General features: G+C 39.6%; 1 protein-coding gene across 1 annotated transcript; it reads left to right on the top strand.

The window, feature by feature from the left end:
- Positions 1-760: 760 nt before the first annotated feature.
- Positions 761-17,608, top strand: LOC144659545 (EGF and laminin G domain-containing protein-like). Its single transcript, XM_078520009.1, is given in 8 exon segments — positions 761-912; positions 4,810-5,011; positions 6,161-7,155; positions 8,488-8,948; positions 8,950-9,115; positions 9,883-10,346; positions 12,742-12,925; positions 14,301-17,608. Coding segments are annotated over 8 exon segments (3,444 nt in total). The 5' UTR covers positions 761-845; the 3' UTR covers positions 15,206-17,608.
- The last annotated feature ends 603 nt before the right edge of the window (positions 17,609-18,211 follow it).

Below are 18,211 nucleotides of genomic sequence, written 5' to 3'. Positions count from 1 at the left end.
TCGCTGTTTACCCCCCTTAGCGCGGTGTTGGTCAAAGTAAAATAAATAAATAAATAACTGGACTCTGATTAAAATACAGTCGAAACTCTCTTAACGGACACTCTCGTAAGCGGACAGCTCTACTTACGGCCGCCTTGTTTGAAACCCCGTTTTAACTCCCATACAAACTCTGTATTTTTACATTCTCGTAAGCGGACATTCCCGTAAGCGACCGCGGGCACTTTCAGAGATTACGACTTAGACTTTTTCTTTGTTTTTATGCTCCCGTAAGCGGACACCCCAAAGCTCTCTCCTCCGCAGAGGCTCCTTTAGTGGGGGAAGGCGGAGTGGCCCTCGAATCCACTATCAAATTTAAATTTGGAAGTGTTGGTTTTTGTGGAGGGAGAAAAACCGGATCGCGGAGAACCCGGAGGAAAACCCTCACACTTGAAAAATAAACTTGCATAGCTTTGGATTGATGGATGCTCTCTTTATGGAGAACGAAACATACTTCTTTTACAGCTTTCGATCGAACAGGCGCCGGCGCCAGCAAAAAGTCTCTATTCTGTACGTCGTTTTTGCCCTTCCCTCAGAAGCCTGTATTTTGCCCCTAGAAGTGTTACCTTTTTGATAGCATGTTTTTTTCAATTACGTTGCGTGACATTTCCAGGTCGCCCCACCCAGATTCATTCAAAATTCAAGTAGTTATTGGCCAATCACATTGCGAGCTTTCACCACGCTCGTCCAATAGGAAGCCATAAAAGCGCATCACAGGATTGTGTATCTTGCTGCGTCTGTAGGTGATCACGTGATCAAGGTGAGCGTGGTTTTGGTTGCCTTCATCCACCATCTTGCTTTGAGCAGATATGATGGGTTTGAAGAGTTTAGTGTCGGTTTTGTGGTTGTCCCACTGTTTGGCGATCGCGTTTGCAGGTAAGGAAAATATTGTTTTTTGCAGCGATGGTAATTTGCGTGTTTGAAGCGCGAAAATGCTCGAGATTTGCAAGGAGCTGGCCGAGGCGGGAATCATATTTACCGGACCCACCTACATATCTACCCTAAATTATTCGTTATGTGGTTATTTTACAGTAATAACTTGGGTATGATACCCTAATTTTATTGCTTCCCCTTGCAAGAGCAGATCAGATCTTTTTTAGTTGTCATAAAATGGATATTTGACGGAAGTTGAACCGAAGAAAATAGGTTTGGAATTTGCTCGCCAAGCGAACTTTGTGATGCGAATAAGCTTAGTTCTTGATTGCTAACGTATTAACCTTAGTACACGTGTATTACGACCCATAATGTTTCTTTACTTGTGGTTTTACTCTGCATTTGCTAATCTCTCCACAAGGCGTTCGCTTGAAACGAACGATTTGCTGCGAATTCGATATGATCAAGCAACTTCTTGATATCAAAATTCCAAGTTGATCGAGTTGTATTCTATTGTAAGCTCAGCAGGCGCAGGCAAGCAAGCTTCGTTTCCCTTTGAAATTGCTGTTTGTCGTTTAAACTATAAACTGTACCGCTGATATATTTTGCATATGTGTTTACACATAACCTCTCGGTTGATAAATTCCGCCAGCAGAACGCGTGCCTGACATTCTCTGCGATGTTCGTTTCGGTACTAAATAAATGTAAATTTCACTGCGGATATAAAATTCACTTGTTCTCGTCTGTTTCACGCATTCCTGTATTAGTTCTAAAACAATTAGGGAAATGCTTTCAAATCGTAAACGTGATCTCGTTAAACGAGTTTGTTTTTTTGCCTCTTCGGCTTTGAAACTGTTCGATCGATTCATTGTTGTGTGACTATCTCGACCAAACGAACGTTCGTGTGTACTCGCATACTTCCTCGAGCTGTTATTAAAGTAAAATATAAATAATCTATCAATGCCTGTTACAATTTCAAACCATTAAAGTAATCTTTGTGGTTTTGTTAACTTTGTTACGTCTCTGTTTTACTCCTAAGTAGAAATTGGACTTTGTATTTGTTGTTAATTTATGCTCCGTAGAAAATATTTCATTAAAAAAATATTGATGATAAGCAGCACTTCAGCACATCAATACGCAGCAGCATATTTTCTAAGTCTGGAATTTTTCCAAGTTTCTCACACTTCCTGTTCTATGAATGTGTGGCTGTTTTGTGGAAATTAGCAGCAGTAAAAACATTTTTAATTTTAGACCGACAACTCTGTAGCTGTATGCAGTTTATTGCCAATTTTATTACTGACACTTCTTTATTTTTGGTTAGTTAGATGAGATGTTAACCAGGCTCCTGTTTTAAAAATTTCTGCTTACATGTAACTTAGTTATTAGCAATTGCAAATTTTCTTTCATACAATGATGTTTGTTACTGTATATGATGTGTTTCTCATAAAGCTTGGTCTGGTTTTGAACTCAAGTACACAAGAAGAGTTAAAATATTCTTTGTATTTGTCACCACTATAAATATCTTTTACATAAATTTGGTAAAACAGTGAAATAGACTGCTGTCATACATGTAAACACTGAACATGCAATACCTGATTTATCTTCTCATCCCACATATTCCTTAGTTTAGGTTATTTTATCATTACAAGGAAGTTGAAACTTTATACAGACCTTCTTTGTAAGATAACAGACAATACATCTGGCCAACATGGTACTGGGTATAAAGCCACATGTGGATATTTGTTGTCAATATTGACAGGTTCTTATTCCTTCAGTGTGATTTTTGAATGATTTTTGGGGAAAGAGGTGAATTTCTAGCAATTAGCACATTTTAGTCAAAATTTTTAGCTTGCATTGACATTGTTTTTATCACAGAATTCAAGCTTTATTTTAATTTGTAGTTTTTATTTATACGCTCACTAGAATCTTCAGAATTGAAGGAGGTGAGTCGATCAGGAAGAAGATGTACCCTCTATTTTTTCGATCAAAAGTAATAGGAAGATTTTGACTTTAACAGAAATAAAACAGGAATAAATATATTCTAAAAAAAGATGAAATGAAGAGAAGATTTAATTACCTTTTAAGTACCTTCTCGTTGGCAAGGGAAATGCCTTTAGTTCTTTACACGGCAGGTGCATCTAAATGGACTGTACATTTATGCAATATTCAGTTTCAAAGTAATTATTCTTGTTTGTGTAATGAATAGTAACAGGGTTGATCAGATGGTAAGACATTGATAAGAATGAGGCCTTGTAGATTGTGTGGCAAAATGACACAGGGGAGCAATGGTAGCAAAGTGGCGAGAGCAGTCTCCTCCCACCAGTGGGGTCCGGGTTTGATTTTCGGACCCGGCATCATATGTGGGTTGAGTTTGTTGTTGGTTATTGTTCGTGCTAAGAGGGTTTTTCTCCACGTTCTCTGTTTTTTTTCTCCCTTCACAAAAACCAACACTTCCTAATTCCAATTCAATTGGGAATACACGGCCCCACAAGCTTTTACATGAAGCTTTAAATTTTACCGTGTCTAAACCAAATTTCATGACAAACTTTGCTAGGATTTAACTTTGAAAATTTTTTCATTGAAAGTTAAGACAATGCTGACTGCTAAATATTTAAACATCTTCATATAAGAAAATTATAGGCAAGTTTTTCTCTTCATCTTAAAATCTTTAAGTGCTTTACTCCTCAATTCTATTGAATTGGAATAACAAGACAATGATTGTATGAAGCCTTTTGATTAACAGACAAAATAAACTCTGTCTAAGTACAGTACCTCCTGAAATCATTATGCTTATTGGCCACGGGTTTCATGAGCTGGATGCATGGGTAGTGCATGCAGTTTTCCTGTGCGTCCACCTCGAGAGGGATGGATGAAGCACAAGACAAAACCAAGAGTAAACCAAGGAAAGCATTCTTCAAAAGCGGCATCTTCATGCCTTTAATTGCCTTTTTTAGCTTTATTGCTGCTCAGCATTGTTAGATATTAGACATCGACACTCGAGAGATTTTTTGGGAAACCTATATAGTGATTAATTTACACTGTATATTTTCTTTTGTAAAAGAGTTGCACCTGTATTCCAAAGTATACACATGTAATAATAATGTATAAAGATTTTATGATAGTCCAATCTTACTGTAGTTCTACATTGTAAATGACCAAAAACCTTTTGGGTTGAAAGTCAAAACTACATTGTACATGTGCAATGCTCTTTCAATGTAAATAAAATATTTAAATCGAGTTGCCGGATGAAAATTACTGCAAAGATTGTACAGGGTGCTCCATGTTTTATTAGGATTATAAGTTACCTATTTATTAACTTTTCTCAAAATAAGTTTTTTTTTGTGATATTCACAATCATTTAACAATTTTACATTCATTTTTTCACCAAACTATAAATCAGTGTTTTAGCTTTACAGTAGAATGAGGGGAGAATTTTTTTCGTGAAATTTGGCCTCTGAAGGTGTTCTCCTCAATCCTGACTCTCCTTTCGGAGAATACATGTAGGGCCATACCTCTGAAGGTCTACAGTAATTTTAATGATAAACAACCATACACTCTTTGAAAGTACTGGTACACAAAGTAATTTTGTTGTACCATGAAATCCGTACCCATCCCACAGAAGGTCATTGGAAATTCTTAGGGAGTGAGGTATCAAAACCCAAAATTTTTAAATTAAAGTGTGAAGCTACACCTGTTGACTAGAATTTCTAGAGGGGTGGGGGTCGGGAGTTTCAAACCAGAAAGCCTTCCATGAAGATGATACACTACACTGTTTGGATATTTTCTGGAACAAAACATTGAATCCCAGAATTACCTTGTTTAATATCAAATGTGGGAAATCCATCTATTTTATATGCAGTCATTTGCTTTTATTGAAATGTTATTCCACTGTTCTTTCAGTATCCCGTGAATTTTCTGGCAGTGGTTATTTGAAGTACGACATCTCAGGGGATAAAGATAACGACGCTATCAACTCTGATGTCGACAAGTTAAGTCTTACGTTCCAGACAGTTCAACCCACTGGGCTGCTGTTTCATACTCAAAACTCGGGTGGTAACCTTGGAGACTACATCACTCTTGAACTCATTGGTGGAAGATTGAGGTACATAATGTATTGTCATCATGAATATTACATACATTGTAGTCTTTAACAGTGTCCCAAAAAAGTAAAAAACTTTCAAAAATAATAAGAACCTAAAATTTAAGAACCTGTTAGGCTAAAATTTTCATTTTAAACCCCCTTCTCATACAAATCTATTTAGACTAAAACTTTTAATAGGTAAAAGACCTGTAGCCAGACTGTGAAGATATTTTCAACATGTGGAGACTAGATTTATTTCTAGTATTATAAAATACTAAAATAAGTCATGAAAATATGGATATACGAAAAATAAGTCACTATAATATGGATATCTGAATTGCGGGAAAATAAGTCAGAAACACTTCACAAAATACTGGACTAGAGTTATGGAACAATAATTATTGCGGGCCCAAGAGAGGCCCGCAACCCTAATCTTGACAGTGACCAGCGGATTGCGTTTTACGCGTGCGCGCCACGTTTATACATGTAAACCAGGACCGAACCGGAAGTTGAAAATTTTTGTTCTTCCACTAAGCACGATCGGAATGCGAAAATGTGTTAATCACGACAGTTTGTCGTAACACCGGAAGAGAAAAATCTGTTCTCCAAGAGCGATATTTTAAAAACAGCTTGTAAACCTTCTGTGACATTGAAGGTGTTATGTGTTGCTTTTGAGAACATTTGCTGTGATTGTATCACAGATAAACCACGGTAAAGCGAATGATTCCAACAACAATTATTGTTGTTATTGTTACAGTTATTAGCGAGTTTACCGACTGAGAAAAATCACATCTAAATTCACACTGCATCGCGTGCGAAAAATCCTTGCGTGACGCGTTACTCATAATAATTGTCTATTGTCCATTTGATCATTTCAGTCCTCCTTGTTCAGTCGTTTATTTATAATTATCGGCACTGCCTACCAGTACCTTGTCTAAGTGCGTCAAGGCCCGCACTTTCTAACCTGTGGTTACCACTAGTTTATCATTTATTGAGTGTTTCTGTTAGATTTTTCTGCTGCAAATTTTGAAGTCACACCAAAAGAGTATACAAACAACTAAATGGAATTAACACTTATAATATTAATTTCAAAACAGAATATCTGTGAAAGTTACTAAATCGTGTATGTTCATGTACACCCTGTTAAATGCTTTTTTTTCTTTTTCACAGATACAGTGTGCGACTTGGAACTCGACAAAATGGAGATGATGATGAGGAGGTGTTCTTAGGCAAAGACTTAAGCAACGGCAAACCACATTCAGTATTAGTGACACACAATAAATTTACTACAGAAGTTGTGTTAGATTCTGGGTCATCGACAGAAGAGAAACGTGATGTCAAGACTCGCTACGCAAAGCTTGATGTTGATGTGGCTATATTTATTGGGGGATCAGCAAGCTTCCAGAATTTGCAGGGGGTCAAATCAAATGCACCCTTCATGGGCTGTCTGACTGATGTAGAATTCAAACCTCAAAATCAGCCAATCATAAAGTTCCTCGCCAAGGGTGTTGCTACTGCCGTGAAGGTTGATATGGACAAGGGGTGCCCAGCAGTGTCCAGCTTTGAACCATACACTTTTTATGACCCAGACTCAAGCTTCTCTTTTACCATTCAGAAAAAGGCCTCAATGACAGGAAGCTTCAAGTTCCGAACATACAAGAAAGCTGGAAATCTCTTGAAGCAAGATAATGGAAACAACAAGTTTCTGATATCCTATAGCGATAATTATATTGGATTAAAAGTGACCATTGGTGGTACCGAAACAGATGCCTCCATCCGTTACAGTCCTAATGAACAAAAGGTAAACAGCGGCAACTGGCATTCTGTTACGTTTCTAATTAGTGCTTCCTCCATCGACTTAACAGTTGACGCCAAAACACCAGACTCAAAACCTCCAGGAGAATCTTTCCCAAATAATTTTTTCAGTGACAAAGTGACAGCTGGTGGTTTTACTGGTTGCATGCGAGATCTGAAAATTAACGATCAACTGAAGAAACCAATCAAGGGAGTTTCCACCATTAATAAGGTCGAGACAGAGAGCTGCAACATCACCGACTTGTGCATCTTTTCCCCCTGCTTGAACAAAGGCAGTTGTTCTCAAGATGGCAAGAACTTTGAATGTGATTGCTCTTCTTCAGGCTATTTAGCCCCAATGTGCCAATTCCGTAAGTATGCTCAAATTGAATACAACAACAACAACTTGCACTCTTACTTGCACCCTTAATTAAATTAAATTTACAATACAGACAAGAATTAAAACAAAATAAAGTGCATGGCTGCCCAAAAGAACCACTCTTGGCTAATAAGGTTGGGCAGCCATCCTTAGTGTTTATTACAAAATTTTTTAAAAGGGTCAGGTGTACTAAAGATTTAGATAACAAATACAACAACACACAAACACTACACAAACAAAATCTAAGTTTACTTAAGAAATTTGGTGAAAAAGGTGGAACGTAACGTACATGTATATGGGCAGGTTAAGTAACAGAAGGAAGGAAGTCATGAAAATTAGAGTTATAAATAGTGCAGTTAATATCTTGCAATAATGCTTGACCACAGTATTAAACATTGCTCTGCTTCCTTGAATAGCTGGAGTGCTCTATGCTATCTTGAAATCACCTGAGGTACATTGTACACCTGAGAGTTTTGTGCACTTTTGCAGAAATTAAAATTTTCAAGCTGTGGGAAAAACTAACCCAATGTGCAGTGAATAAACAAAAAATTGGCTCTTCAAAACAATTATTTCTTCTCAAACTAGAATGCCTAAAAAAATTAATGCAATGCAAAATATGTGTTGAAGAGAAAAGAAAAAACTTTATTTCTGGTTCTCTCACATACACATGTAGGAAAACACATTGTACATTCTTTTCTCTTGGAGGAATACTCATCCTTCACTTCTATGAGTAACAAAAAGTAAACTCCATCGTTTGTCATCTGGAGAACTTGCAATCCATTTGTATCTGGGGTGCGTGTGAAAGCTTAAGAAAAAATAGCACGCAATGCATGCAGAAGCGATGACGTTTCACAAGTTTGGGGGGTCTAAATTATTTTCAGGAAATTTGTCAAAAAAATTACGTTAATAAACATAGCCGACAACTTGTGCGTGAAAGAGCGAAAGATCCCATCCACTCATACCATGACATTGAGCGATCGTCATTGCTTAATTAATAATGTGTACTTGTGCGTATTGTGCATGTAAAGCACAAGTAAAACATCATAATGCACACTTTTTATGCTTGTGTAAGTGCTGCAATCCACTTAAGCTCTACTGTAGCACTTGGATACATTCTGCCACTTCACACTGCACAGTGAAAGCGCATACATACCTTATACCTCTGGGTTCCAAACCCTTATCTGGTGCAAAGAGACATTTTTTATGCCTGTCTGTGAATTTAGAATGAACATAATAATATTATTTGTAATACTGCAATGCTCAAGAAAAGACACACATAGTTAGCTTGGGGTTTTCATGTGTTCTATTTATGTTGCCTCATTAGCTGAGTCCCTCCCAAACTGCGAGGAGTTGAAGAAAAAGTTGGGTAAGAATGCAAAAGATGGCAACTGGACCCTTGATCTTGATGGACCCGGTCCGCTTAAGGCCAGTACCGGAATCTACTGCAACTTTACAGCGGATCCTCCCATTACAGGAGTTCACAGTTACGATCTAAACGTGAAGATAGTCACTGACAGCAAAGGAGGAACCCCTGAACGGCCTTATGTTGCTGACATTAGATATTATCCCGACATAGGATATGCCAAAGCCTTAGCCATGAGGAGCGAAAACTGTAAACAGTTCATTGAGTTTGGCTGCAAAAAGGCCAAGCTTCTTAATATCGGTGGAGATAAAAGACTTGGCTTTTGGGTATCTGCCGATGGGGTGTACCAAAACTACTGGGGTGGAGCTCCGCCTAATTCAGAATCGTGTGCTTGTGGAGTGAACACTACCTGTCTGCCAGATAAAAAAAAAGAAATGTAACTGCGATGCTGGAGCAAACATCTGGACGAAAGACGAAGGCTGGCTGACAGACACAGCTGACCTCCCTGTTTCTCAATTGGTGTTTAAGGATGTCAATCCAGCGCAGTCCTCAGAAGCTAACTTTACAGTTGGTGATCTTTACTGTACAGGTTAGTGAGGGAATTTAAGCATTTTATTGCAGGCCCAAGAGAGGTCCACAACCCTAATCTTGACAGTGACCAGCAGATTAGGTACATGTACCACATGTGCGCACCACATTAATTTTATTACATGACTTGTGTGTATATATAGCAGCTCAGAAACGGAAGTTGAAATTTTGTTCTTCCACTAAAAACAATCAGAATGCAAAAAATGTGTCAATCACAACAACGCGTACCGTGTCCCAACCGGAAGCCAACAAATTTAATTTGTTTTTCCAGATCCACCAAGAATGATTAGAATGCACTCGGGTAGTGGTAGTTTATTGCATGAAATTGGAGCCTTTGTCAATCCCCTCTATCACAATGGAGCTGGCACAATGGTTGCCCATTGCCTGCTAATGTTTATGCAAGCAAATGCATTAAAACAGAGTATAATTATTTTGTAGAATTTTGGTTGAGTTGAAGCAAATATTTCCTCCTGAATTTTGTAGAACGATTGTACCTTGAGTTGTTGTTGTAATCCCACAATGAGAGATCATTAATTGGGGTTCTAACATTTGAAATCATTGGAAATATTGTCTCAAAGCAAAGAAATTGTAGGAACAGACTACAGCTGTACAGCCGTACTTAAAATACATATATATTCTATGCGCAGAGTTTCACGTCTGCATGTACTGTACTGTAGCATCATAATTTTAACCAACTGTTAAAATGGCCGTCTCACAAACATACATATACATGTGGCAAACATTTTTGAAATTACGTTTTTCTTACAGGTAACGTCAGCAATACGGCAACATTTGTCAATGAAGATGGGATGATCAAACTCGACAAGTGGGCTCCACCTTCACATGGAGTGATCTCACTCTTCTTCAAAACGCCTCATCCTAAAGGGACAATCCTATACAATGGCATCATAAGAAAGGAGTATTTCTGGCTGTACATCATCAACGAAACCACAATCACCCTTAAGTACGACATTGGCAATGGCCCTCAGAGGGTGGAGCTAAAATTAAAAGACAACAAGAAGCTTAATGATCGATCGTGGCACAAGGTGGTTATTTATCGCAACATGAAGCAGTTTGGACTCAGTGTGGATAAAGAGGAAGAATGGGGTGTAGAGGGAGTGAACGAAAACCCCTTGTTCTTGAAGAAAGATTTAGATGTGGAAAATCAGCTATATGTTGGTGGCTACCCCTATGATGTGTCAAAAGGATTTGTGGGCTGCATTCGTGGACTGGTAAGCAACTAATCAAGCCCTATGTATAATTAACAATTATCCTGCGAAATCGCGCGGAATATCGCCTGATACTTAGCCGACGAGGCCGTAGGCCGAGTTGGCTAAAATCAGACGATATTCCGCAAGATTGAGCAGGATAATTGTTTTATTTTTCAACAAATTGGCAGCGAAACACATTTTGCACATAGAAAAACTGTAATTAAGCAGCGCTTTACAAGATTTCGGACGAATTTTCGCAACCTACAAATATCGCAGGATATCTGTTATGTACGGATGACAGATATCGTTAACATTTTGACCATATATGGGCAGCGCGCGCATCTGTTGAATAATAATAGGCTATATTCGTATTCTCAGTATTGGACTGGAACTAGTTTGCAGTGGAGGCTAATGCGGGGAATATCATTAAAACGAGCTTCATGTCATTTGCATTTGAAAAGATTACGCACATTAAAGATGATTTCCAGTCCGTACTGCGCAATCTCCGCCTGCAATGTTTGTGAGTCTCACAAACAGAAGAATGTTTACAAGCAAAAATAAAAATTCCGGGACAAAACTTACCTTTTTCTTCATTATTAACGCCAGATATCCTTGCAAAACAATAATAACGAGTAAAAGAAGCTCGACGGTATTTTAAACGGACGTTTTAGCTCATCGTGAATTCTTGAACGAAACGATCCGTAATGGCGAACTAAAAAACTTCATGTACGCTATCACCGAAGTGTAACGTTTCAACAAATTCAAAACAAAAATGAAAACAAACCCTGAGTCTGCGCAGTACGGACTAGAAATCATCTTTAACCTTCATTGCAAGCTAGTTCCAGTCCAATACTAAGAATACAAATATGGCCTATGAATTTGTATTTGAAACTGGTAGGTACAAAACGTGGGGTAGGCCATGTGGACTAGGCCAGGTGGACTAGGCCATGTGGACTAGGCCATGTGGACTAGGCCATGTGGACTGGGCCATGTGGACTAGGCCATGTGGACTGGGTCATGTGGACTAGGCCATGTGGACTAGGCCATGTGGACTAGGCCATGTGGACTAGGCCATGTGGACTAGGCCATGTGGACTGGGCCATGTGGACTAGGCCATGTGGACTAGGCCATGTGGACTAGGCCATGTGGACTAGGCCATGTGGACTAGGCCATGTGGACTAGGCCATGTGGACTGGGCCATGTGGACTGGGCCATGTGGACTGGGCCATGTGGACTGGGCCATGTGGACTAGGCCATGTGGACTAGGCCATGTGGACTAGGCCATGTGGACTAGGCCATGTGGACTAGGCCATGTGGACTAGGCCATGTGGACTGGGCCATGTGGACTGGGCCATGTGGACTGGGCCATGTGGACTGGGCCATGTGGACTGGGCCATGTGGACTAGGCCATGTGGACTGGGCCATGTGGACTAGGCCATGTGGACTGGGCCATGTGGACTAGGCCATGTGGACTGGGCCATGTGGACTAGGCCATGTGGACTGGGCCATGTGGACTAGGCCATGTGGACTGGGCCATGTGGACTAGGCCATGTGGACTGGGCCATGGCCTACCCTATGTTTTGTACCTACCCATTTGAAACATTATATAACTACAGTAGAACCCTGGTAACTCGAACTCAGATACATGTAACTCAAACTCCCCCTGCTAACTCAAGCTACATGTAAGTCCTATTTCCCTAGGATTTGACCTCACTTTTCAGTCATTTTTACTTGGTTAACACAAGCTATTGTAACTTGAATTCCCTGCCAACTCGGATTATAATTATTTTGTTCCCCCTTGAGGTCCATGTACACTGTATACCCAGGAGGGGTCAAATGGGGGGGGGGGGAGCTGCTTTATACATAAAATTGCATGCAGACTTAGATGTGTACAGTATACATGTAGTACTTAATGCCCTTTCAAAACCTAGCAACTTGACAGGCTGTACGTTTAGCTGTGTACATGTAGCTCTAGTTTCCACAGCATTTAGAAACTAGCCGTATTGTGGCTGGCTACACAAGCAGGCAAGATTAGGTAAACCTTGCATTGTGATTGGCTATCTGAGCAATGGGATGATCTTGCCCACTGCGATTTTCCCACAAATCTGTTGTTGTTTTTGCAGCTGGCTCTTGAGCTGAAATTTTTCAGCAAAGAAACATAATTTCATTCTTCAAATTTGTCAACCAATTAATTAAATCAATGCATTTTATCCAATTGTGACGGAAGTTCTTGCAGTCGTTCATGCCTTGAACTGGCTTCCTTCAGGTGACAAAAAGAGAGTCATTTTAATTTATAACTCATGAGTTAATTCCCCATTACAATAAAATTTCATCATTTATTTACCAAGCTATGGAACTTGACTTTGTCTCAGTCCATTAAGATGCAAAACTAATTAGTGATTTTCTCTTTTTACAGACCATCAATGGCGAGGTCATTAATTTGAATAAGAAAGCAGCTACTGCTGATTACGTTGAAGGTGGCTGTGGAGCGGCTTGTAAGAACAATCATTGTAAGCTCGGCGGCAAATGTCTGGATAACTACAATGTGTATGAATGTGACTGTAGTCTGACTCCATTTTATGGCTACTTCTGCCATAAAGGTAAGCAGTTCTGTAAAATTATAAAGGTATAGCTTCCTGTCGAGCCGAGTGGCTCATCAGGCCAAAGCGTATCCCGGTTTCTGTAGCATGAAGCGACTAGGAGTATGTGTACTTCTACTCCCCCCTACATGTACAGTAGATGGGATGCTAGTCCATCACAGGGTCCCCCCCCCCAGAAGTTAATTTGCCACTACCCATTTATACCCCTGGGTGGAAAGAGGCACTGTGACACACACAACGCAGCGCTCCGGCCAGGTCTCGAAACCACACTGCTCGATCCAGAGTCTGGCACACTAACCAATAGGCCAGCGCCCCTCCCACAGGCAGCTCTGTACGTAATAGAAACAGTAAGCACCACTTAAGAAACAAACAGGATTCAAATTTTAAGTGACATTTGAAGAGCAAATTTGTACCCAACATTCTGAAAAGGTTATGACATAACTATTCAAGTGGCAAATAATACAAAAAAAAAACATGTAATATTTGGGAAAGCGTGGAACATCAATAATTCCCAGTTAATAATAATTATTATTATTCATTCAAAATATTTCTTTGTTTCTGATTGGCTTTCAATCCCCGGCTAATTCCAACTAACCAGCTAGCACCGACCAAATTTGAAAGAGGCTTCTATTATTGGACGAATGACGTTATTATTATTGGACGATTGACATCATGCAACAATGGCTTTGTACAGAGCTCAGCCAAAGGCGAAAATGGTCCCTAAATTTCAACATTGCGATGAAAAAATGGCCAAAATATTAGATGATAAAGATAGCAAAAACATCAAAAAAGATTTGAAGGGAAGTCACTTGATTTTTAAAGCTTATTTCAGGAGAGAAACATCAAAAAACCAGCGACACCGGAGGGATTGGCCACTGTTAGCGAAAATTATACGCCAAAGTTGGCAGTCATTTTAATTCATTTTGTGTTTTTAAAGCTCTTGACCATGAAAAGCATATTCTTTGAACATCTTAAGGAAGATATAACCTTAATTTGCAGATAGAAATCAAGCAATGGCTATAAATAGACCTGCAGAAACAACTTGAATAGCTTTATTTTGACCTGCAGAAACAACTTGTAAAGCTTTATTTTTTTCAATCCATTTCCATCCAAGCCATCCCTATCAAAGACGCTTGTGTACAGATTCAGTGCTCTAATATAGCAATTTTAAAAATTGGTTAATTTTTTTAGGTTTTCTGTGACACAAAATATAAATTTTGGTTGTTCAAAAGTCTGGTAAAATCTGCAACAAAGCCCCTGTAATGGGCGGGCTCAACAGGAACAAAATTTGATATTCAGTTGTGTCTTATGGAATTCTTGACATCTACATTGTATTATTATTTTGGTTGACTCCTTTGCCTTCCCTTGTTTTCAGATTTTGGTGCAACCTTTGGACAAGACAGCCAGTTAACCTACACATTCCCTGCTGCCGAGTCTGTTCCTGGGGTGGACATTGTAGTCGGATTCAAAGTAAAAAACAAGGATAGCTGTGGAGGTGACATAATCGAAATCACCAGCCAAAATACGGATGAAAATTTTCTGCTAAGGTTAGATCCCACCTCTAAGAACCTGAAGTTTTCCTACAAAAGCTTTGGAGGGGACAGTTCCTTTGAGATTACTCCACCAGCTGGCAGCAGCTTCTGTGACGAAAGCAGGCACACATTTGCACTAAGCCGCAGAAATGCGAAGGTCAATTATACAGTTGATGGACAAAGCAAAAAGCGTCCCGATGACAATCGGCTTGATAAACCGTTCCCCAGAATGGAAAAGATAATTGTTGGAAGGAAAGGTGATGCTGGATTCAAGGGCTGCATAACTGGCGTGAAGGTCACACGGGTTGCATTTACGAAAGTCTATCCCACAGCAGAACCAATCAAGGATTTTGTCTATGACGGTGATAAAGATGGATTTGACGGCTCTGGACTCAGTAAGGGCAAATGCGGCCCAGAGCCAGACGTACCTAAAGAGATTCCGACTCCACGACCTGTTGGCGCACGTCCAGTTACTGCCAATACTGGACCTACAACTAAATCACCTGAAGAGCAAGCTGATGATGATAATAAGACTGCCATCATTGTGGTGGTTGTGCTTATCCTTGTGCTCCTGCTGGTAGTGTTGCTTATTGTAATCTACTGGTATTGGGCGCGACACAAGGGAGAGTATCACACACATGAAGACGACGAGGAACCAAAGAGCACCGATCCCTACATCGGCATGACTGCGCCCAGAAAACCGCTAGCCGAGGACGACTCAGAGAAGAAAAAAGAATGGTACATTTAAGGATTTTTTACGCTGTATGTATGACTTGTATTTCTACTGCAATAATATTATGCCTGTTACTAGTCGATATTTTAAGCATTGAAAATCACTGTACCCAGAACAGTGCTTGATTAATCCTCGCCTGAAGTCAACTGTCCTTTGGTTGCTTTGAATTTATTAAGGCTTATTCCATTGGTACCAATACCTTAAACGCACTCTTAGCTAGGAATATGATATATGTGCAAATTATTATAGGGCTGTGAAGATGTTAGATGAAACAACACCCCCTGTCCCCCCTACAAAGTCACTTCCTTCCCCACCAGGGTCATAATGTTCCCTTGGGGGGGGGTCCCTTAAGCATTACCCATGGTCTGGGAGGGGGGCAGCATGTTACCTTGTTGCAACTACTAGCATCTTCCAGACCAATGTTTGTTTTTTAAGGCTGTCAAGCTAGTTTTATTCAGGGTTACAATTTAAGTTGTTACATTTAGTCATAGTTTTTTTGCGTGGCAGTGAGCATTTTTTTCTGATTTGCTCAGCTGCTCAGTTTACTGTATTTTATCAAAAGTGATGTACGTAATTTTTCTAAGGTGTAATATGCCATCATAAAAATTAGTCCATGGACTGTTTTCAGTCCCTTTTTTCTCCACAAGATTGTTGAAAGCAAGCGTCAAAAAGCTAAATGCTTTATATCAGCCTTTGCTTCACTTAAAGGCCTCACTGCGCAAGCGTACGTTGCTACTACGAATCATCGAGGATCGTTTTGGCGGGATCGTCCCCAGTAACCCATGCTTGGTTTTGCTCGCTCGCAGTCGTTGAAGATCGATTATAATATCGCAATAAATTGAATTAATTGAGTTTTGTTTAATGATATGCGCCAATCCAGAGCGCTTCTTAAAGAAATAACTACAACAAGAGTGAATGTGTGTTCTGTTAAATTTATAATTAGCCGCCATGTGTCGTAAAGTGCATCTATTTTATTAAACATTTTAGTGTGTCAATTCTCTGCATATCTTTACGAGTTGTGCTGTATTTTTGGCGAGTCCTTAGGGCAAGTCAAAATTCAATGACGAATAAAAATGCACAACGAATATTACACACAAAAATGCAATTCCTAATACATGTACGAGATTTATTATCCAACATTTTTCTTTCCTTGAAACCAGACTTTGAACTTTGTTTTGAGTTGAGTACTACAACTATTCTGTTTTACTGGTTCCTATGGTGGAATGAACACCGTGAGATATAAATTGTAGTCGTTTTGCGCGTTAATCGAACTCCAATGAGTGAAGTTGGATAATAATTCTGTTTATTCGCTTGTGCATAATTTTACTTGTCATTTTTGGGGCGTAATGAAAATGAAATCTCTTTACGCCACCTTTGAAAGAAATACAATTTTTAACAGAGCTAGTTAATTACCTGGCTTAATTTGATGGTGTAAAGCTCTCGTGTGGTGTCCGTCTTGACAAACCTTTTTATGCGCGGGTTTTGTGTTGGTTCCATAAATTCATCAGTCTAGCAGCTCTCGTTAGCTTGTAATTCAACTGGTCCTCTAGTATAGCAGTTGCTACTTCTGTGTGTAGGGCAAGGGACATTGTTCCTGTTGTTTGTTGTATTGTTCTACCGAAGGGTGGCGAGTCATTCATGTGAGACCTTGCTAGATCTGCTACCCGGCGCAAAAAATAACTCTGTGTTTTTTCTTTTCACTTTTGACGTCGATGTTCAATTTCTCCCTACCGGTCTCCATACATTTCTTAAAAATCTAGTTAGGAGAATTGATTGTATATCGAGAAAACGTCATTTCAGTGATCAACTTCTTTATTCTTCAAATCTGCAACTTGTATTTGTATTAATATTGTAAGGAGAAATAAGATGCCAATCTCTCGAAACAGTGCTGTGTTGGGAGCTTTACACCCTCAAATTCGCGATAAAATTAAATGTAATTGTTATCAAATAAGTGTATTTTTAGAATCATTACATTAGTTGAGATAAGGCCAAAACAAAGAAGTTTCTAACTTAAGTCTTAAGGCTGAATCCTAAGATGTTGCCGATTCTCTCGATTTGCAACAGCTCTTGAAATTTTTTGACATCCTTGGAAAAAAGTTCTCGGATATCTACACTGCTCCTGGGAGGAAAGATATGCTTTATCTTTCACTCCTAAGTCTGATTTTTTTGCAAACACAGGCACAATAGTAGTTGACATGCAACAAACGAAATGAGATGTACCAGCTCTCTAGCTCTGACTTAAGACGCCTTTTAAGACGTCTTGTAAGTTATATTTTGCGATATCCATCGTCCTTTGGATTCCAGTCACCGTTTTTAACGAGAAACAAATTGTTTTGGCCTTGAACAACTCTTGAACATATCGTAGGTTTTGTATCCCTTTTATTAACAGCGAATCATAAATAAAGCTTTTTAAAGGAATGAGTTGTTTTAACTTAATGAGGCGCTGCCGAAGCGGGCTTTGCATAAACAAGCGAGCAAAAGTCCTCAGTCCCAATCGATTCGTTTAGCCGAAGGGGCCTAGGATCGATTGGCTCGGGTTCACCTTTGTTTTGAATTGGAGTCAAGCTTTGATTGGCATAAGTTAATGTGTGTGCCAAGCCTCGGCTTAGCTCTGCCTCGTTCTCAATCCGATTCCCTTTCTATTCGCGCGCTTTCGTCGTGCTGAATGAAGTGTGCGTTTGCAGTCCGCTCGCAGCAAGCAGATTTTTTTGTCTCCCACCCTACCCTTATCCCCCTTTATGAGGGAAATCTTAGCGACCGCATCTTATAGCGACAAAATGACATTCACCCGAGGGGAGGGTCACTACTTTTGCCCGCTTGAAAGATGACACCGCCGGGGGAGCCGGTGCGTGTAATTGGAACTGAAACCACACGCGTGACCTGTCACTTGAAACCGCAACGGGTTTCATTTGATACAGTAAAAACCCGCGTATAAGAACAAGTGGATTAAGAACACCGAGGCCTGATTTTAGGAAATAAAGTACCATTTATATAAGAACACATTCAGCCTGAAAAATGAAA

This window comes from Oculina patagonica, chromosome 7 (assembly GCF_052425735.1).
Source record: "Oculina patagonica isolate OP01 chromosome 7, crgOcupat, whole genome shotgun sequence".
Classification (NCBI taxonomy): domain Eukaryota; kingdom Metazoa; phylum Cnidaria; class Anthozoa; order Scleractinia; family Oculinidae; genus Oculina; species Oculina patagonica.
This window is presented reverse-complemented; position numbering and strand designations above follow the sequence as displayed.